The following is a 22,204-nucleotide window of genomic DNA, read 5'->3' on the forward strand; positions in this document are numbered from 1 at the left end:
ACAAAAAACACAACTAAATGGTAGGAAGGTGTGAATAAATTACCATCAACAATCGGTACTTGCGGGCATTATTCTCACATTGCCTCACCCAATCGGCGGTGGTCGAGGTCTCGCTGCGTCAGGTGCATGCGTGCGTGGCTTCGGATTTTGGCCATACAGCAGAGGAATGCTTTGCGAGAACCGAAAACGACCCGAAAAGGGGATCGATTGCTATCTAATTAATTGTGTTATAATTTTTCAATTGAACTGTGCAATTACGCCGTCTAACGTCGTGGCACGGTGGGCTCCCTCAGGCTGGGCTGAACTGCAACGCCTTTTAAGGGCTGACCCCAAAAAGCGAACCGAGTGTCCTCCTCCCAGAGGACCTCCTTTTGCCAGACAATACGCCCCATAAACGATGCTAATGAGTGAGGCAAAAGTGACAGTTTTTTTGTTCGCTTTCGTCTGCTTTTATTTTGGCTTTTGAGCGACAAAGTAGCCGTAAATAAACAGGTTTATTTATCGACCATCCTGACCCGTTTTGTGGGACTTTTTGGTGGGAGGAATGCGGGCAGTGGCAGCAGTTCGCGAACCAGGCGAGCAATGGGGCGGACTGGAAGCAAATTATGACGAAATCGTTTCGGAAGAGCCCGATCATGCACCGATAGGAAGGGCAGCTGCTCAAAAATACGGTTCGTCGCTTGTTGCCACCGCAAGTCTATCGTACATCTGGCCATGCCTAGGATATTAAGCATCGTGTGTCCTGTTGGTGGTTTGATACGAAACAAACACACGCAAAACGCTTCGAAAAACACTTCGATATGCTAATTAGCTGGCTCTTTTCTCCCGTCAAACACCGTGTTAACCGATAAAACAAACAAAAAACTGTCGAAAGCTGCCCTCCTACCGTAGCGAACTGGGCGAAGAAATTTGTTGTACTAGCGTCCGATTCGCGTTCGAAAGAAAAGGCAGATCTGCTCCTCCTTCTGTATCAAACGCTTAATTATCCGCAGACGTGGAGGCCCTCCGGATTCGGCGCGTTCGTTTGATGGCGAAACAAAACCAACTCTGGCCACGATTAGGGCCCCTGCGGGCCGCGACGCACGTCCGTATCGATTTCCAATCGCCCCGGTCAGAGATCGCGATCGCGAGATGCAAATTAGCCGACGACGGGTCGCGAAAAAAAAAAGCTCAAAGCCCTCGGGGCAACGCGATCGAAACCCGTGGATCCCGCTTGTGGAAATGGGACGGTTCATTTTTCGGCCAACCATGCTCGCTCTACGCTCGATGGTTATAATTTCGTGCTGCCGGCCAAAAATTGCACCCCCGGGGCATCTGGCAGTGGGTGCGCGCGCGTTGCTGGTACGCAAGGAGGAGTGTGCCTTTTTTTTCGAATCGTTTGCCGTACGTCCAAATATTTACAGCGTGCCATTAGCTAGGTGCAGCGTGCCCGCTAATGATAGTGATATAAGGTTGAAGTTTTCGGTTGGTTTGTTTGTTTGCCATCGCGAGCGGTATGATTGAGATAAACGGCGGTTTTAACGGTCGTAAAGAAATATCTACCCATTCGTATCGGCGCAATAAATCGGCTGCACATGTGTCGAAGGAGACCGAGCTGCAGATCAACCGGACGGGGATGGATAGAAGCGAACAAAAAATGGTTACAAATGCCAGCACCTTGTATCAGCCCACAGCGAGAAGTTAAACATAACTCTAACCAGATTTTACCCTCGATTAGCACGTGTCGTTGTTTTTTATATGGTTTTTATTTCCCTCCCTATTTCTGGCGCTTGTGAAACCACAAATTCTGCCACCCTTGCCCGTATCGTGGCGTTTCGATCGAATGTGGCACCTTGCGCGAGATGCAAAAGGCCTTAAACGCGCCGCATCGTCAACCTCGGGCACAACAATTGCAGCAATTTAAATATCGATTACGATCGGCGGACATTCGCTCGCGCCGCCCAGTCGCGGACGGGATCAAACACGTGCGAAATGCCCCCGTTTCCCTGGAGTGTGGAAAACAATTAACAAAACCACCCTTCCTGCAGTCGTGGGTGGCAATGCGCTTTACCGGTGTGAATCGTTTGCATAAAATTAAAGATATCATCGCAATGGCTCCCGGGGTCGGCCGCCCAGGTGACCTTTGTTAGTGAACCGGTTTATGCAAAAGTTCGTGCTTGTGAGGCCGCGTGCGACGAAATTTGTGCTCCGGTGCTGGCTTTTTTGACAAATTATAACAAATACAGTCGACGATCTGTTGCATCATGATTTTGTATGAAAAGGTGCCTTCTCACCTTGGAAAGTGCGACCCATTAGCACCTGGAAAATGTCACGCTTTTCCGTGGCCATTTCCACCCCACCGGCAAGTGCCACGTACCGGAGGTCAACGCGGGATGGTCAGTGATTTAGCAGCGCGAGTGCGAAACCGCTACAAAACGGCTGTTGCGGAATAATTTCCCGTCGTTCATGCATAAAACATGAAACCATTCCGCACGCCCCGGCGGCGAAAATCGAAGCACACCCATGCTCAATTGCTGCAGTTGCAGTTGGCCACGGGGGTTTTGCGAGTTCGTTCCGGGGCGAGCATGAGCCGTCATGCTACCGGTCGACGACAACGGCGATGGCGATGGGAACCATCGCGGTTCATTCATCGGATGCCGGCGTCGTATTCCTTCCCGTATGGTCGCCTGTGCAGTGCAATTGAATCCACGACGGCACGGTGACGGCAGCAAGGCACATGAAGAAGTGCATGTTTACCGGTTGTCTACAAATCGACAGAACAAAACGGTTCCCTTTCCGTCCCCGCGCCACGTTTCTCCCTACACGAAACCGGAACGTCGCAGGGGTAGCGCGTGTGCAACGTCCGAACAAAGGGTTCCTGCCTGGTGCACCCGTTGAAGTCGTTCGTTTCCGTGCGCGCTCTCGCTGAACGATCTCACCCGGCGTATGCTCGTGGGGAGCTTCACAGCGCAGAACCTGGACCTGGTCTTGCTACACGCGCACGTGTGTGTGTGTGTGTGTATGTTAAAATTAGAGAATTAATGTTGCACGTAAATATTTACTTATGCATAAATTTCACCACCGGTTGGCGAACGAAAGTGAAGGCAGCAGCGCCCGTGGCGTGTTTAATTATGGTAAGCCGTATGATGGCTGGGTAATGACGTTTCCTGACGAGGTGCAACAGTGTCCATCCCCGGTTGAAGTGTCCGGAAAGATCGTGCCAGAAAGATTAGATTTTATTGTCCATGATAAGGCGCCCGCAGTGTGGTTTCTGGTGGGTATTGAAATGCTTCACAAAAAAATGAGACATCATTTCCGGTTGGGGTGCACAGAAGATTATGGTGTATTGTGATTGGTTTAATATTTCATTATAAAAAATAGAGCTTCTTCAGAACCGCTGTACCTTTAAGAATGAATGTTATTACATAAAAAAAAACACCCATCTCTCAGTGGCTATTAATTAAAGTTTTAATTATAAACATTCGGGCTAAAACTCACACCATTCGAATTAGCATAAACATCGGTTTTGGAGACGATTTATGGGATCATCCCTTGCTGCAAGCAAACAAAGAACCACAGCGCTGGCCTTGCAGCAGTTGCATTTGTTATTCAAATGCTACGCCGACTGAGCATCGACTAGAGCCAGGGAGCACATAAATCCAAGCACCTAATAAAATTAGTGAACATGTAGTAGACAGTGGGAAAGTTCGGTAACTCAGCCAGGGAAGGAAGCTGCCACTGAGCTTCAGGGAAAAAAACCAGCCACGAGGGGTCGAAATTTGCCGAAAATATGTAAATCGTATGCCAGCTCATATAAACTTTCCCTCTTTTGCGAGTTTTTCCCCAACAAACGCGCTCTTTGGAGTATTTGCGGGCCAAAAATTTGGTCAAAACAGCCAAAAAAAGGCTAGTTACACCGGTTTTTCGGTGGGTGCTTGGTTTCTCTCAAACCCCCTGGCAAATTACATTATTACGGTAATAAATTAATAACCGCCCCCTTCGCGGAAGCCGCCAGTCAGCAATCGCACAAACCATCCATACATCAGACTGCTTGTCGGGGCGAAAGGAAACCCAAAAAAAAAAGACCACTAAAAAACTGACGAAACAAAAATCAATAGACGGAAAGCGAGTCATAAACGTAGCGCTCCCGAATGTCCCGCCCGACGGAAAAGCTCCCGGGTGCGGGTTTCCGATCCTGGGGCTGGGTCAGCCACGTAATGACGGGTTTTATTCGGTCGCCGAGGCTCTTTCGATTTGGAGTCTTCGTTCCACCCAACCCGGGCCACCCTTTCGGAAGGGCGAATAGGATAATGTTTATTATTTGGTGGTACAACCGAACGAAAGGGCCGTTTGATGTTGTTTTCGGCTCCGGTATGAAGGCGTCGACTGACAACAGCGATCGAAGAAAGTTTTTTCCCCTTGCAACCCCAAACACCAGGGAGAGATAAAGAAGGGTAAAAAGATGCTCGATCAAGAAGAGCCCACGACCGGGTGGTTGCAGGGGCGTAACGACGAGAAGCATCATTTGAAATGGAGCGTTCACTTTAAACACTATAATTTTCGGCGTGGTTGCATTGGCCGGCCGTTTTCACAGCGGCGAATGACTTATGACGATAATGAAGTGTTATTATCGTGCGTTCTCGAACGCATAAAAGGTGTGTGGGAGGAAGAGAGAGAGAGAGAAAACGCAGGCTCAAAATGCAAACACGCCGCTCCGTGACATTCACGGCCAGCTGCCGGTCGGCATTGAATGTGTCAATTGTGGCTTTATCGGGGAGGTTTTTTTTCGTGCTTTTTCCACTCATTTTTCTTTTTTGGTTCGATCCACTTTCCGCACTCGAAGATCAACCGCTTTTTTGATGAAGACACTTACCTAAAAGCTTCGATACGGCTCCCTGCTGGGTGAGCATATGCTGCGCCAGGTCGTAACCGCGCAGCCCGAACCGGGAAAGCTCCAGGAGCCGATGCTGCGACACCAGGCCGGCCAGGGCGTGTGCGTTGGCTGTGCCAGCCGCTCCGGCCGCCGCCGCAGCCGCTGCTGCCCCAAACAGATTCGTCGAGGGCTGCACCGCGCCGGGTGAAGGAAGGTTGGGCGATAGGCCAACTGGAATGGTACGAAAAGAAAATGAAATCATTCGATTAGTTATCTGTTGGAAAAACGGTTTGATTATGTGTTGAACTACGAAAAATACGCCAATCGATTCTCGAAGTTCTTTCCTACGAAGCGATCGAAACATCATCATCTTTTGAGCAATATCGAAAGCTCATTGTAAGCAAATAGAGAGCCATTTCTCAGAACGCCAGAAAAAAAAGCTTAAACGACATGGCACAACAGCAATCTTTCGTGACATAATTTATCTCATCACGTGTTCTGTGAATTGATACATTCGTCCCATTGTCCGGCTGATGAAGCTAGACTTGATGAGCCCGATCAATCACCGATCAACGGAGCGTTAGATACGAAACCCCCGCTCGAATAAAGTTCCCATTTCATTCGAGAGGGTTATTTTTTTTGCCCTGTCCCAAACAAGCAATAACTTAACGCTCCAGCCGACTATCCGTCGAGCGTTTTAAGCGAACAGGGGCAACATTGGATAGCAAAAAACAAAAAAAGCAGCGTGTAAACGTATCGCTCCCTCCCCGGCACGTACAGTAGCGCATAAAATGCATTTTTCTTCATCAAATTACGGCTCCCGGGTACCGGCGGCAGAACATGCATGTCGGCACGAAATCGAACACCTTTCAAAGTGTTACCGTATGGCGCCGCCCCGAGGAGCAGACGGAAACAGAAGCGAGCGCGCCTCCCGGGAAAACAATAGAATCGTATATCCTTGCGCTCAAGGGGCACCGATTTTTTGTTTGTTTGTTTTGCCTTATGAATCGCACCGGTGGTGGAGGACCGGACAACGCGCTGCATCGTTTGAATTTTATAAACTCGAACCAACTCCGGGACGGAAAATGCGCGTGTCCGCCGGGCGAGTTCGCTTGTCGCTTTGTCAACTGAAGCGCGACAGGCTTCGTGGCGTAAGTCGAAGCTCGCGTAAAGGTTGGCGTGGCAGAAAGCGGAAAAGTCACCGCCTGCTGTATGCAATGTCAATAATTTATTATAACCCTGCCAGTGAACGCGCCAGTCGCGGCTTTAGGAAGCTTTTTTATGCTAGCAATGCCGCTCTCGTTCGCATTTGTCGGAGGGATTTTTTCATACTGCTGCTACTGTTGCCTTCTGCTTCGAGCATACCCTCAAACAGAGACATTTCGAGGCAGGCTTCAATGAACCCCGCCGGCTGCCAGTTGCCGGTGGGAGCTGCTTCAACGCCGCGAGCTTCCCAAAACGGAACCGTACAGAATTTATGCTTCCTTTCGGGTGCTCCCGTTCATGGCTAGCGCAGGATTTCCTGCGGTTTCCCGTTCGCTGTCTCATTCTAACCCGCTCGGCTAGGGCCAATAAAATACGCAATCCTATCAATGCGCAATACATAATCGTGGCAAAACGGGAATCGATCCACCGGCTTGCCGACGAAAGAATGGCCCGCAAAATGCGGACGCGAACGGAACAAGCCGGATGCGGGCTCGGATTCCCACCGCGGCCGACGTCGACGACGATTGATCGAGTACAATTGTTTTAATATTTATATTTGTGTAATATTTTTATTAAATTTATTGACAACTGAATGAACAATCATGGCTCTCGAGCGCGAAGTAGCGGGCGCGCGGTTCCCAGCCCTTCTAAAGCACTCGGACTCGGGGAAGATTATTTATATTTATTAGACGGGCCGTCGATAAAGCAGCTGGCAAAGGAAGAAGGAAGCTTTTTTCCCGCGCACTCGGATGCAGTTGGATCAAAGAGAGACAAAAACGCTTGCAACTTCTGCAAGCGCACTGTCAAACCTTAGGCCGCTCCTCGCGAAGGGTGAAACCGATCGGCGACATCTTCATTACGAAATTGCGGAAACCGTTTTGGGCAATTGGGTGAACAGGAAGCACTCCCCGCGCGCCTAACGAGACGGGGCGTCGTTTTGAATTGTAAATCATACTCCCGGAGTCGGCTGCGCTCGGTTCGGGCGAGATCAAACGAGATAATGCACTCCTGTTTTGACTCTTTCGCTGCATCTCTTAGCCGCCCAGGGTAGGTACACGCCGTCGGTTTGCTAACGCATCGCAGCATAATTGATCAATGACCGGGTCGAGTGCAACACAACCTGGTAGGGGCATTTGCATCCGGTTGTGCCATCGCCGGCAGGAAGTTCTAAGTTTGTCGTATTATTAAAGCGAGAGTGAAAATAATGAGAGCCAACGGCTTGTTAGTGGTTCAAGTCGATCATGTGCCGATCAATCATGGCGTGGAGTTATGACGAATGTGTCTCCTCGGGTAGGTTTGTTTCTGTACAATTACGCCAAGTACGTGCGTAGATTCGTTAAGGTATTTAACGACGGCTGCAATCGACATCAACTGAGATGTCAAAACAGATTAAACCGTTTCAGATAGTGCTCTGGTATTGTGTCGCAATTATGAAACGAATTAAGTCAAAAAACTGTTTATCTATTTTTTCATACCTCAAGCGATTTATACAGCATGATTCAACGAATACTTCTCATATCTAGGTCATGACGCACCGTTTTCCCCCCAAAATTCATACTCCACACAACTAAAGCACACACAGCACATTTCGCACACATATTGTGCCCCCAAAAGCGAACGAGACAACCCGGTCAGGTGCCGAGACTCATTTCCGAGAAACATCCTTACAACTGTTACACCCTTTTCAACCGACACATACACACAGCTACGCACCCGGCGAGGAGCTTCTCGCATGTGGTTTGTGCGGTTGGGCGTTCGCTTGGCGTGGCGTTTCGGTTTTCTTGCTCACGTTTCGGGAAAGCAGAAAAGCGAACGGCCAAGAAGAGGCTCGATGGGGCTCGGGAGCAGTTTCGGGTGCAACCCAATACGGCTGCCCAAGGTGTTCCCTGAAGTGTGAAGCGATGGTTAGCAGAAACGTGAAGGAAAAGCATAGAAGAAGGCATGGTAGCGAGTGGTGCGCTAGCGAAAACGGCGCTCGAAACATCAAATTAAGTTAAATCGCTCACTCTCCAGTCGGAGCCAAATCGGAGCGACGGCGGGCCGTGATTGATAACTCATTTATACGGCCATTTTGCGCGAGACCGGTAATCCAAGCTTCCGAACGCGCCGATCGATATGTTTATTATGGGCTGCATTCTTTCGGTTCATATTCACCCCCAACGAAACCGCACCCTTTTCAAGCCTCTTCCGGGGCCGTTTCTTTCGAACTCGGAGCGCTTTGGCGTTTATCGATTAAACGATTTTCACACCTCGAACCGACCGAGTCGAAGGAAAACGCTTGGCTTCAGCGTAACGGGTAAAATGTAGCGCACTGTTGGGATTTCCCGACGCCGGACCGGCCACTTTCTCTGCGTGGTGTAGCAGAAAAGGTGTTGCTAGTACTGCCTGTTGGCCTTCGCTATGTGTTTTTGATTGCGCGATTAGATTTAGATTTGGCCAGCCCTTGGCGAGGAAGCCGCCATTGCAAAGCATGATTGATGGCGTTCGTGATGGGTCTTTAATTTCATCCGCCTAATCGCAGCCTTGGCCGGTTCAATGTCGGCGTGCAATATGGGAACGCTTCGAAATTACACATCAAACATTTATGGCACCCTTATGCACCGTGGAAAATGGGCGCCTAATCAGTGGTCATTTTTGCATCGAGATTTGCATTATTGATACGAAAATTGGCTACCCCACGTGGATGTGCGATCTGTATGTTTAACGTTATTTGATATTTTTCCCCACCGACAACGTGGGTATTCGCGCAAACTAACTAGATTTCCTTGCCAGGCCTGCTTTGCCTAATGGTCGAAGGCTCGCGCCACGTTCTCGGAACATACCCCCTTGAGGAGGCTTAGAAGAGGCTCACCGCACGTCGTGGTTTGCGTCCTGCCGAAGAACCATCGGCCCTTTGGCGCTCGTTTTCCTTGAACTTCAAATAGGATTACAACGTACACCGAATGGGCATAGCTAGTTTAATTTAAAGCTTAAACTCATTTAGCACTCGGCGCGGTTATTCCTGATACCTTCATTTTGTCGTTCGTGGAAGACATACGCTGCTCAATTGTATGACGCATTTGCGAACTAGCGTGTCACTAGAATGGGGTGTGAAGAAAACGAGGACTTTGTAACAAAAAAACAGCCATGAAGAGCCACTTGAATTAAGCATTCCACTGTGGACGCGCCATCGACGCTTTTGTTAAACAAACATGTCTTACAATGTTACAATAAAATTAACAGCCCGTAAAAACATCCGCTCGATCGTTTCTCACACTCGCTTCTCGCCATCCCAACCCCGGGGGGCAATTTCCGCGAGCTTCAAACCCAACGGCGGCCACCGATAATCAAACACCATCCGTATCGGATTCTCGCGTTCTCGCGCCAGAGCAACAAGCCCTTTTGCGGGCATTTAATTCAACCGAAACATCATGCGGCACGCGGATAAGCGCTCGTCTTTTCGTTCCCAGTGCAGCGCCGGTAACGTGATCGCGCGCACGATCATGTAACGAGTGCCGTTCGGTTCGTCGGTTCGGTTGTGATTGATCCCATTTTCTGGCCCGCCAACGGACGGGGCAGTCTGAAAGGTGGACCCTACCGAAGGGATGCACTGACGTATCCGATCGTTTGCGAATTACCGTGCGCAAACGTTAGGTTAATCGCATTTTAATTTATTTATAATAATTATGATGACTGCCCTCGACGCAACAACAATCAAAAGGAGGGGGAGGAGGATATGGTAAGAGTGAATATGTGAGGGGGAGTGAGTTGAAATGTAGGGGTGCGTTTGGGTGGGTGCATGGTGCATGAGCCCGAGAGTGCATAATTTGTGCCCACATTTCTGGCTCGCCGGTTGAATTGGCCCGCCGGATTGGTGGGGGGGGGGGGGGCGCGAACGAGGGAGGGAGGCGGGAGGAGTGAGTTTTATCCACCACGAGAAAGAGAACGGACTTGAACGGGTGGAAAACAACGGCTCCACTCACACAGCCAACGGGGGCCACATGGATGGGAAGAAGCAGGCGACGAAGAAAATGCACAAATGCACACGTCGCGCGGTGGAGGGCGGCAAAGCGCGGGTGAAAGGACAAGGGGGTTGAGAAAGGGGCAACCAGAGAGGGGTTGTCGCGTAGGCATATGCATTTTTTTTTCTTCTTTTCATTAATGCCTTTGCAATGCAACTCAACGCGAAGGGCACCAGGGAGAATGTTGCATCACGTTTAATGACGGTGGACGCGGATTGTTGCTGATGAATTTGCGATCGTTTCCGTGCGTAAGAGAGCGAGAGAGTGAAAGGGAGATAGGTGGAAGGAGAAAGAGGGGTATTAGAGCCACATTTACACACACACACACACGGGCACAAACACGCTTGGTCAGATCAAACCAAGGAGAGCAATTGAAAGCGCGCCTACGGTTTGCAGTGGACAATGATTAACTTCATATTAAGCGCGACTGGTGTGCAGATCGAGTGCACCTTCGGTTAAAATTAGCCCTTCTCGTGAACACCACCCTCAACCACCGAGCCCACTAATAACATGCATCTCACCCACCCCACCCCATGGGAACTCTCGCACCCGAGCGACTTCTACGGCGTAATCTACCCATTATGGAGCGTTCCAGGAATTTTGTGCCGAAACCGGAGAACCCGGCCTCGAAAACCGGACGCCAAACCGGAGCCAGGCGCTCGAAAGTCGTACCGTTCCCTTCCGTGCGATCAAACCTCGAACCGGGGTGGAAAAACCATCCCGGAGAGCCTTCCGTCGGGGTGCCCGAGGGCCCCATTTGCACTATTTGGCGAAATGTATCCGCGCGCTGGAGCGATCGAGCGAGGCAGACCCGATCGGGAATAATTTATGTTGCGCACGCAACAGAAATCGTTGCTCATGAGCAGGCGGGCAAGTGCGAAGCCTTCGGATGCGAAGCCATCGATGTGGCCGGTGGGCATCGTTCAGGAATGAGTCTCGGGGGAGTTTCGGCGTGGTGTGGTCCAACGAGCGCGCGTTTGACGCGAAGGAAATGTTGGGCGTTTTTTTTTATCTCACTCTCTCTCTCTCTCTCTCTCTCTCTCTCTCTCTCAGTTTTCTGCGTGTTTGCGGTGGTCAGGGATGCCGCAGGAAAAGACATTCCGGGAATAGACATTAATTGCTCTGTTACGAAGCGAAACGGTGTACGGTGTTGTAAACTGAAATGAGGCCTAAATTGCCACACACGTCTTACTAAACCTTTTGAATGTTTTTCTCCATCTATTTTTTCTATAAATAACGTGTAATATTTTTTGGATTTTCTTTACATTAATTTTATATAATTTAAACATTTGTTTTCAATTCAGGTCGATAAATTATTAATTCTCTATTTTTATGTTTCAGCTTCATCAGCTTCGTTCGAGGTAAGTGTATGCTAATGAGTTTTCCAATTCAAACCACAATATTCCCACATGCTACATCATGAAATTAAGTCATTAAGGAATTATTAACAGTTTTGTCCACAATCGTGTTCGTTATGCGAGGTGAAACTTCCAGCGAATCTTTATTTTCCCATACCCTTTCATCACACATTGTGTAGTGAAAGAATGATTCAACTAAGCATCCTATCGACACATTCCAACAACCCCTGGGAAAGCCGATAAAAATGCAAAAAAAAAAACGATTAAGCCGGCACCGATCAGGCGCGATCCTCGCGCGTTCCACCACATTAACCCTGATTAGCAAAACATTTCCCCGGGGGCAGATTGATTTCCGCGCCGGTACGCCTCGGCATATTTCAGAAAAGGCGCACACAAAAAAGCCCGACAATCGGCAGAACATGAGCAACCGGTGTCCACCGCCTGGCGGGTCCGGCAATCAGTGACACCGGCATAATCCTCCCGGCAGGCTCGGTGGGAGTGAGGCCATAATTTCCACTGTTTACAGCCGCTAGATAAACGGCTCCGTCCCCGACCACGGGCGCCGCAGGTGTCGATTGGTTAATTTTCGGTGAACATTCTCGGTGACGGCTCGATAACGCAAGGCACGCCGATCGATCGAAGAAGGCTGGCAGCGCGCGTCGACACTTATCATCACTTCATTCTTGTGCGCCTTTTTATCACGGTTCGAAAAAATTAAATTATTTCTCTCTGGCCGCCCCCTGGTCGCTGTATCGTGCCGCGATGCGTCATTTAGACGCCCGCGGTGTCACTGATTGGGTGTCCCGCCGGGCGATAATTAGTCATAATTTTATTCGGGACTCTCGCGCGCTGTCACCGCACCGTTTCTGCCTGATAACGCGCCTAATCGATGCGATCGAGCCCGCGCGCGATGTAAATTATGCCATCCCGCGCGGCGCTCTCTCGGGCTTTATTTCAAGCATCCTGTTGCGCTCTGTCCCGCTTACACGCTCTGTTTGAGCTCGCGGAGGAACCGAAATAAAGATAAAATGGATAACGACGATCGCAGGCAAAGCCCGCACAGTAACCCTCGTGAAGGCGAGCGACCGAAAACGAGAGACTTCGAGCGCTGGTGGCGACGAACCCCAGCCGCTCGCCAAAGTGTACGGTTTCAAGATCGTCCGATTATCATCTCATTTTTTTGTCCTTCTTTCCTTTGGCTGCCCTCCACCTGCCACCGGGCAGCTTTGCTCGCCGATCGGCGCTAACCGATCCGTCCCCGGTTTCATCGATGGTTCTGCTCATGTTTATTTAAGCAACGGCCAAAAATCTACAAAACCCGTCCGACCCTCGCCGTGGTCGCCGTTTTCGCTTACGAAACGAAACGAACCCGCTGACAGCAGGATGGCGGAGCCCGTCGGGCTGCGTGGCACTTGCGCCACGGTAATGTGACTAATTTGCCGTAAATTACATCATAAAGATCGCTATCGCAAAGTGCGGAATAATTTATGATAATAAATGCCGCTCGCAAGTGCGCCTGCGAACGCGTCATTTGCATCGCCTTAAGGGAAGCGTGGCGAGCACACAATGCGTACGCGAGTGTCCCCGTTGGGGCGTTCTCTAAGCCCCAGGACGGCCAGATTGGAGGAATTCCACTCGACACCGAGCGGCCAAATCCGGGGGGAGCGTCTGACTTTATGGTGCTGCTTAATTACCTCCAAATAACAAGCCAAACTCGGCCAACGCCGGGAGTGATCGTTGGTTCGCCTCGTCCCGACCCGTAAATGTCCTTTTTGGGGACGGAGCGCTGCTTGTGTGACAGTGATTGCGACTCCAGCAACGATTGTCCATCGAACAGATGTCTCTCTCTCGGCAGACTGGGCCAAAGAAGGTGATGCGAGGAGAAAAACGAAGTTCTCCTGCTTGTTGGGACCCTTTTTGTCAGCCAAACTCGAAGCTCGTTCGAAAGTGTAAGGACAACTGGGAAAATTTATGTCGATTGCCAGTCTCGCGCACTGTTGCACAGTTGCAGTCCCGTCCGGGACTGGGCCCTTCCGCAGGGACCAGAGGCCGAAGAGCATCATTAATTTGTTAGATTTCCTCCGAAACCCGTTCCACGGAGGTCGTCACCGTAGGAAGCGCATTTGACGAGCGACTAAACCGAGCGGCTATCGCGCATCAAAATCAATCGCCCCACGGATGGGGCCCAGGCGCAGACGACCGGAATGTCTCGGTGGCCAAAAAGGCTACGCGCCGCAATGCCATTCCGAGTGCATCCGCCTGCGAGGGCTGGTGCAAGAACGATGCGGAATCACCGGAATCCGATCCGAATGTTCAGCGAATCGATTCCGCGGTGCGCTTGAATGTTGCAAAACTCAACGCAGAACAGAAGGCAAGAATAAACGCTCGCCTTTTCCGATTCGCCGGTGGTCGCCACCGGTGGCGTTCGCTTTGCTTGAAATGAGAGCCTGCGAGTCGTCCGCGCCACGTACCTGCGTGTGTGCGTGTGTGTGGTCGACGCGTTATCAACTTCCTCGCATCAACAGCAATCATGTCGCGTCATTATATCAATCAGGGCGCATATGCGATGGCGTTCCGTTCCGCGGTTTCGTTCTTGCCCTTCTACTATACTTCGGAGCTATTCATTTTTTGTTGCGACGATCGTTGTTGTTGCCCTTCCCATCCGTCGGACCGATCCGATTTCGCATGTCCGAGCCACCGCCTGACCCTCCCGATCGGTTGGCTCCCACGCCAGCGCGGGTTCGTCGCTCGACCGCTCGTTGATGTCTTTCGTGTCGTTTCACCGCACTCGGTGCACGATCGTCGCAGGATATGCTGCAAATTGCATGAAGCGCCCTTCTCCGCCTTTCTCCGGCCATCTTTTTCCTCCCATCCGACGGGGATCCTTTTACGGTGCGTAATCGCAAGAAAGTGCGCACCAGCGGGCTATCGGCGCTAGCGATCGAGCAAAATCAATCTTCAGCGCCGGCGGTAATGAACCGGCTGGCATTTGGCGGTGTGTTTACTTTTTGCATTTCGCCAGCCCATTCCGCGCCCTTTTATCCCCCGAAAACGGTGGCACGTCCCGCCATCGCGCTGGCGGTTATGATGGCTCACTCTTCAATTATGGAATTCCATATTTCAATTTCCAGTCTCCGGTGGCCATTGTTTTTCCTTTCGTTTTTTTTTCTCTGGCTTGCTATCGGATGCGTTGCGATGACGACGCCGTTTCGTGCTCGCCGACCGTGGCCCGGCTAATAAGCCACTGGAACGTGTGAACATGCGCATGAAATGTAACACGATGCGCGACAAAGTGGGCTACGATCGTGAATGCTTCCAGCGCGGCGATGCGGTTGCTTGCGATGACTCGAGCGCGTTTTCTGTGGTTACCATGGGCATCAGCTCGAGAAGGGTTGAACAATTCTCTTTCGAGGGTGGTAAACTGACGGTAAAAAATTAGATCGAGTACGACAAAGCAACCTTTAACTTTAAGATCCAATGAAACTACACTAGAATTGTATTTTCAAAAATGCTGATAAGCGTTAGTTAATGTTAAAGTATTTTCAAGCAACCTATTTTACTTTTACACATCCATTTACTAGCAAAATTGATTTAGAGGGTCGAGGAATGTTATTAAAGCTACATTATTCTCATGTAACATAATTTTATAAACACTTTAAATGAAGAGAAATTCCGCTAACCTGAAATCAGATGACGAGAATTGCCTCACTCAACTCTGTCGATATGAAAGGAAAACTTTAATAAGAGAAACCCTTAAAATCATTCTGTTTTTGGCTCGTAATTTCTCCCCAATTGATTATTTTTCGTTCATCCATTCTCTCCATTGAAAATCTGGGTCAGATTTAGATGTTCCATTCGATTAAAGTCCAAGCAACAGGACCCCGACAAACGAGTGCCGCCAAAATGGCCACTTTGCGTGTTTCTGATCGTCCGTTTCATATTGGATTAAAGGACCCAATAATTAGCACCTTCCGTCGGGTGAGTCGTTCCCGGTTATTGCCAAAACTAGGACGAGCATAGTGCATGAGAGGAAATCGGAAGAGGAGGATGGAAGAGGGGTCTGTAATTGAATACCAGCCGAAAGGCGCTCATGAGCCACCTTCACGAGCTTGTCTGCGTGTGCGCGCTAATCGCACAAGTCAAGCCCCGATTTTTCTGGAAAATCCCGAATAAAATCCACTTCACACCTTCCGTCTACTGGTACGCCACTCTACGCCTCCGCTTTTGGCGGATAATCAGCTTAAGGCGGCTCAATCGGATGCGACGAAAGCGAGACCCACGGGTTGGCCAAAAGCGGACGATGTAATTGATCACAGCTTTCGCACCACACCAACGTCAATGGGACGAATGGGGGAAAATCCCTCGCCGTAATATCGTTAACCATGTGTGTTAGAATAAAAGTTAGATTATCGACAAAAAAATCTCACTCAAATCAACGCAAACCAGCCAGGTTGGCCCAAGGAAGCGTGAGTGTGGGGTGATAGAAGGCTATCGCATTACCGACAGCACCTAGACCACAATTACCATTTGAGTTCGGCTTGTGCACCTCTGTGTTTCCGCTGAATCATGAATGTGCGAAAAAAGAATATAGTCACACATACAAGCGAAGGAAATAAAGAACGGCACGACACATTCGCATTCGTCTGAGGGCTGGGACGTGGTTTTCCATGAGTTAAACCTCGAAGCAAAGCGGCTTCCGTTGAGGCCCTCACGAGTCCGCAATCAGTCATGCTCCACTTTTCACAGGTGCAAAATCGATAACGTCGAGATGATGGAAAAATCCGAGCCCCCGGTCGTGAGGGTAAACAAGCGAAAAGCAACCCCCGAGTGATTGTAACCTCACAAATCACCCTATCTGGACGTTTCCCTGGACTGTTCCACGACCAGTTTTCGAGCGAGTGAGGCTTAGTTTAAGGGTTCGTGGACGTGAAAAAGGGACAAACAAAACCTCCTCGTGCACGCGCTCGCGTGTGTGTATGTGAGTATTTTCCAACATTCCACCCCACCGCTTATCTATTTCACGACCCAACACTGTCGCCTGCGGGTCGAAAGCATGCGAGAGCCGAATGAAATAGACGATTCATAATTGCGCGCGGAAGCATGGCGATGAGCGCCATTTTGTACCGCCATCCGATGATGGTATCTACACACGCTCTTGGACTCCCTTCGGTTCGAAGGTAATTTAGCGCGCCGCGAGGGTGAAATTACCCCAACCATCGAGCCCCACGCACGACTACTGGCCGCTTTCCCACCCGACCGACAGAGAAAATTGGGAAAATTACGTGCCGCGGGAACGGAACTGTAATTAATTTGTCAGCCCATACGGCACACCCCCTCAACAGAGAATCAATCATCAGCGCCACCCCCGCAAAGGGGTGGCATTCCTGGGGTGCAGGCATTTCCACGTAGGTCGGTTGGAAGGCATTTCCACAAATCCGGAAGCCGGAATCGAAGGCTCTCCCGGGGCGGTTTCGGTTTGATTACCAACCACCACTCAAGACGGTGTATTGACGTTGTGTGTTAGCACCCTTGACCGATGGAAGCTCGGGTGGATTGCCAAAGCCGGTATTAATAAACGACATGGGAACACCATCACTTGGTGCCGCCATATCGATGGTGCGTTCCAGTTGTTGGAAGGTGCGAAAATGATGCCCTTCACAAAAGCTCCGAATGCATGATGATAATGTATTGACATTTGCGTGCTGTCTGTTGTGATTGATCGATAAGGACAAGTAAAATAAACTTTCTGTAGATGTCTTTAGATGGGCTTAGTTGCAGTTCATGTATTTAAACCACATTGCCCATTTTTGGGGGTGGCATGAGTATATGGATCGCCGAAAACGCTGCCCTCGGAGAGAGAAAAAGAAGGAACTCCCAGCGCATATTTTCATCGAGCACCCTTTTCTGTTCTGGCCACGCCAAATTTGTACGAGCTGTCATAAATCATGACCCGTCCGAGAGCTCGATCAAACTCGCGCCAGTTGCCTCAACCAAACTCGTAATGCTCAGTGGACGCGCATTCCAGAGCCAGCTGCTTCTGTCGCGAACACCAAGAACCTATCCCCTTGGTTGGGCTTTTGGGGTGAAGAATTTTCTGGTGCTGCTTTTCACTCGAATCGAAACAGGTCCTGCTGTTCGTTTGACGGTCGGTTGCTCCAGAAATCCCATCCCGTTTGACCTCAACCCCGGAGCCAGCCGTCGGGTGGCACAGTAAATTCATTAACTCACTCCCTGGTTCGGTTCGACTCGGGTCGCCAATTTTCTCACTCGCTGCGCGACATAATTCCCTCCCCGTGTGGAATGCGGGAAAATTAAAATTAATTTGAAATTAAAATTTTTCACAACTTACCACAGGGCGCAGCCTGAATCGGGGCGTCCTGGTGTGCTCTGGGATGCATTCAGCGGGCGCATAAGTGACGTGAAATTCAATTATACGACTCGAGAGCGAGGCTCGAGCTGGCCAGGACATTAACACTTGGCCCCAGGCCGAACGGCAGTTATGAGCGATGCTGTGAATTTTAAAATTGCTTCCTCTCAGACAAAAAAAAACAATCCTTCTTCTGGTGGCGCGAAGTGGCGACGAAAGCAGTCAACAGTTGTTGCAAAAATGACACTTTTTCGTCGCTGGTTTTCATTTTCGGGCACAAAGCGCACGAATGAAGCACTGGAGAGCATTCAAAAAAAAAGGGGAGCACACCGTCGATGGGACTTCGCAACTCGGAGCGATTTTGTCGGATGGTTTTGAATGCATTCCTGCCACGCGAACCGAACTGGAAGTGCATCATTCATCACCGACTTCAGCTTTTATTTAGATGTTTTAAGGACAAAACGCCATCGGCAGTCCGGTCTGAGAAGGCTGACGAACGCGAACGCATGCATTCGAGGCAGGCAAGTGCAACCATTGCACTTCCAAGCGAACAATTAACCCGAAACGCCCGAAACGGATCCAGTCCAGCGGCCAACTGGTGGGCTGGCTTGCTCGTCCATGTTCGTCTTCGAACGCTACTGGACGAATAAATAAATATTAATTAATTAAAAGAAATTTCGCGACGCTGCGACGGTTCGCATGGGCGCAGCGGAATTTGCAGCTAAACATGTCGCTGTCGCAGGCTGGCCCCGAGCATCGTATGATGCACCGGAGACAATTTCACATCGAATTAAAACTTACACTCGCCTTGGCGGTTGATGGGAAAGCAGGGCGGAAAAAAAACACGCCAACCAATAGGTGGACGAGCTTTCCCGAAAATGTATTCCCCCTTGACGAGGGTCCCCGGGAGCCGGAGCAATCGATGGATAAAAATGATAATAATAAAAACGCTACTGGGAAACAGCGACAGATCGGGGCAAAATGTGCGAAAGAAAGTGGAAAACCTGCGTGAAAAGCGTACACACACTGCGTGGTGGTGCAATATTTATGATCAATTTGTCGTTCACACATTAATGCTACGAAATGGACGATGAAGAAGAAAATCGAGAAAAAAAAACGCTCACCACGCCCCACAAGGTGGGGTGCATGATTTGCGTTTTATTTCATTTTTTTGTTTATTATTTATTTTCCTCCCTCACTCTTGTATGTGTTACACGCCGGGGAAGGACCTTTCCTTCCGTGCTTCATGGCCCTACGGGATTGGAAGCATAATTCGTCGGCCACCTTCGGGACCTGGTCCAGCTCCCGCCGGCTTAACAAGTTGTTCCCGCGAGCTGACACAATCGATTGACTTTTTCGGGGCGACAGTGTTGACGCGGGGAGAAAAACTTGTACTCACGCTACCATGTGTCGTTTTTTTTTCGTTTTACGCGTCCATATCCGCCGTAAAGGGACGCCCTCCCGCTGGGATGCCAGCCGTCAACGGCTCCGGTGGTCGCGGTCATCTCCGGGAGAAGATTCGCGCGACCTCCCGTTCGCCCAAGCGGCCCCCGGAAATCAATTTCGTGCTGAATTTTAATCGATCTTGCGAGGAGGTGAGCGTGCGTGCTTGGCTTCTTCGTTCTTCTCGCCTTTCCATGGCCTGCTTTGGTCCCGGTTGCGTTGGGAATGCTCGAGGTAAATGATTGATATCCTCTCAACGGAGCTGTGAAACTTGATTTTGTATTGTTGAAGAGGGTTGGCTTTTTTTACGCTGCTACTCTCTATCTCCCGAGAATTGCTGCTGCAAGTTGTCAGAAGGATGCACCAGCCAGCTTCTCTGCTGCGTGGAATTTAATATCAAGCGACAGTTTCTTCACTCTTGACGATGCGTTCGCAAAACTGACGGCTGATGCTTCTTCCATTTATGAAGCGAATAACTAATGAGCTTTTTTATTATTATTATTTTATCATCAAAATGTAATTGTGCGTGATCCATTTTAGATCATTATCGCCGAGCTCAGTTAATTTATAACCTGTTAATGGTCCCACAATCTACTGTACGCTAGGTATGAGCAATTCAAAAATTTTATTGCAGAACTAAACGTTCCCGATAAAGTCCCAGCCACAAAAACGTGCTAATTTCATGTCCATTCAGCTTTCCCCTGCGATTACGAACATGATGGTTTCTTTTTTTGAGGACCCTTCGCAACACACTACCGAACGATGAAAACAACGAGAAGCGTTCAATTGAGTACAATTGAGCATCTCGTTCCACGAAGAAAAAGGGCACAACATAAAAAAGGAAGCATGTTGCACCTCATCCCACCGATCCTACTTCTCGGCTCGCGAACAACGGACTCGCTTCATCATTCCACTGGCGTGCTCCTGACGAACGATCGGCTAATTTTTCTGCGCTTTCGAAGCATTTTCTGCTCCGAATCATTCAGTCAGTCCACGATCAGGTCCAACTATTTGCACTGCATGTTTCGCCAGTTCGACTGGGCGTACATTCAGTGGGGATTTCGTTCACTTCCGATCGAATTTTTGGAAGTCGTTTTGCAGGCATAACAAAAAAGTGCTTCATCACGAGTTTGTGAGCAGTCCCAACACGACTTACATCCCCGAGGACGCGTTCTAATTTTGCTCCCCTGACGAAAACAGCGCGCCCCTAATTTGCTCCCATTTTGCCGACGGCAAATTGCGATGGGGCGTTTTTGGTTTTCTTTTTGATTTTTGCATTTGACTTACCGGTTGGCGAGAGCTGCAGCGTCGGTGGCGGAAGTGATCCCTGGCCGGGCAGCGGAGCCCTGGGAGGTTCCATGCTCCACGGGGCACTCGGTAGTTGGGCAAACTCGCTACCGATCGCAGATCCAATCAACATTATACTTAGGCGAAGGCACTTGGTGGCACCGCCGACGACGAGTGCAACGAATTGCAATTGTTAACCGTTTTCTTCACGGCTTTTGACCTACTGCACCGTCACACGATGTTCGAATTTGTGTTGTTTTCTGTTTTTTGGTTTCGCTTAGTTTGCTATCGTTTTTCTTCTTTTTCTTTTCTTTATTCACACTTCATTATTCTGCGCACATTCAGCTCCATTGCACGGGATCTAGGGAGGAAAAGACAAATTCATCAGGGGATGGGTTGAAAATAAGAGCTTCTAATCTCATTATTTTACACTATCACACACACGCACGCTCACACGTATCCCCTCACTAAAGTCCCGCTTCGTTCACGCCGAAATAGAAACCCTCAAGTGTCATTTCTATTCCGCTTCTCGCTGTTCGTAATTGGTTAACAAACGACAATTGCGTTTTGCTCTCTCGAGACCGATCAGGGAAAAGGTGCCACCGAGTCAAGGGTGTCACGATTGTTCCCCGGGAAGAGATAGTTAATTAATTAATTAGACTTTCGCGTTGGCTCGCGGCGATCCGGTTGTGCACGATCCAAATGGGACGTCCTGGATCAACATATCGCGGCAACATAACCCCACTCCACGCCTGTCTGTTGGGTCTGACGGACGGTACTGGTTTTTGACGTGTGGACACTTCACTCAAGCTCCTGTATTTTTCGCTCGTGAAGCTTCTTGCTGCGCCTCCACCTCCAGTCTCAAACACGTCCCCAACCGTCAAGTGGGTTAATGATGGGGGCTGGGGGTTTTGCGCCCCTAAACGGCCGTACCAACCGGTGATGGTGGCACTTGGCCAACACCTTCACGCGACAGCTACATGCACCCGGACTCGTTTGCCAGTTAGCCCCCAGCCTTGCAGCGAGAGCACCCGTTTTTTTTCTTACAATTTAAACGCACACTTTCCCGCTTGCTTTCACGCGAACGTCCTTGGGCGGCGGATGGTTCTGCTGTTTTTTTAGCGCACACTGTACCTATCCCGTACGTCACGTCCGTTCTAATCAGTTCACCTCGCCCACGCTGCAACGGATGCAATGGCAAGAATGGCAAGCACACTAACAGTCACCTTGCACACATACCCATTCCCACACACACACGCACGCACGCACTCCCATGCACTCACACTCGACACGGCTCGATCATGGTGCGAGCGTAGACGCACACGCAACGACGTCGAAACGGCGAACGAACGCAGCCAGTGGATGCCGATGCAACCGGCGCAGGTATCGAGAAATGACTGACAAATGAAGCTGGGCAGGGAACGGGCCGCACCGACGGTGGCGAGCAAACTCAGGCACTCGCTGAGCCTGACCAGCGATGGGCGCGCGCGCGTTCGCGTTGTGTATGTGTGCGCGCGTGTAGGAAAGCCGCAGGAAAATGGAGGATGGTGGATGAGCGAGAGCGCACTTAAGGGCTCAGGCGTGAATGCAGTGGGTGTGAGTGAGCCAACAGGCTCGATTCAAGCCCGTGGGAAATCGCGCGTGCAACCGTGGAGCGCTTGTGATTGGAGCAGCGTGTAGGGTGGCTTTT

At 50.0% G+C, this 22,204-nt stretch overlaps 1 protein-coding gene across 1 annotated transcript in view; it reads right to left on the reverse strand.

The window, feature by feature from the left end:
• LOC128729145 (segmentation protein paired-like) overlaps positions 1–21,898 on the reverse strand; it is a 38,413-nt gene extending 16,515 nt beyond the window's left edge. The window contains exons 1-3 of the mRNA XM_053822801.1: positions 21,798–21,898; positions 20,515–20,875; positions 4,853–5,083 (exon numbers count right to left, since the gene is read on the reverse strand). Of these exons, the coding sequence (XP_053678776.1) occupies positions 4,853–5,083; positions 20,515–20,647 (364 nt within the window). The 5' untranslated portion in view covers positions 20,648–20,875; positions 21,798–21,898. The remainder of the gene's footprint in view (positions 1–4,852; positions 5,084–20,514; positions 20,876–21,797) is intronic.
• Between the last annotated feature and the right edge of the window lie 306 nt (positions 21,899–22,204).

Source organism: Anopheles nili, chromosome 2, assembly GCF_943737925.1.
Source record: "Anopheles nili chromosome 2, idAnoNiliSN_F5_01, whole genome shotgun sequence".
In the NCBI taxonomy this organism is placed as follows: domain Eukaryota; kingdom Metazoa; phylum Arthropoda; class Insecta; order Diptera; family Culicidae; genus Anopheles; species Anopheles nili.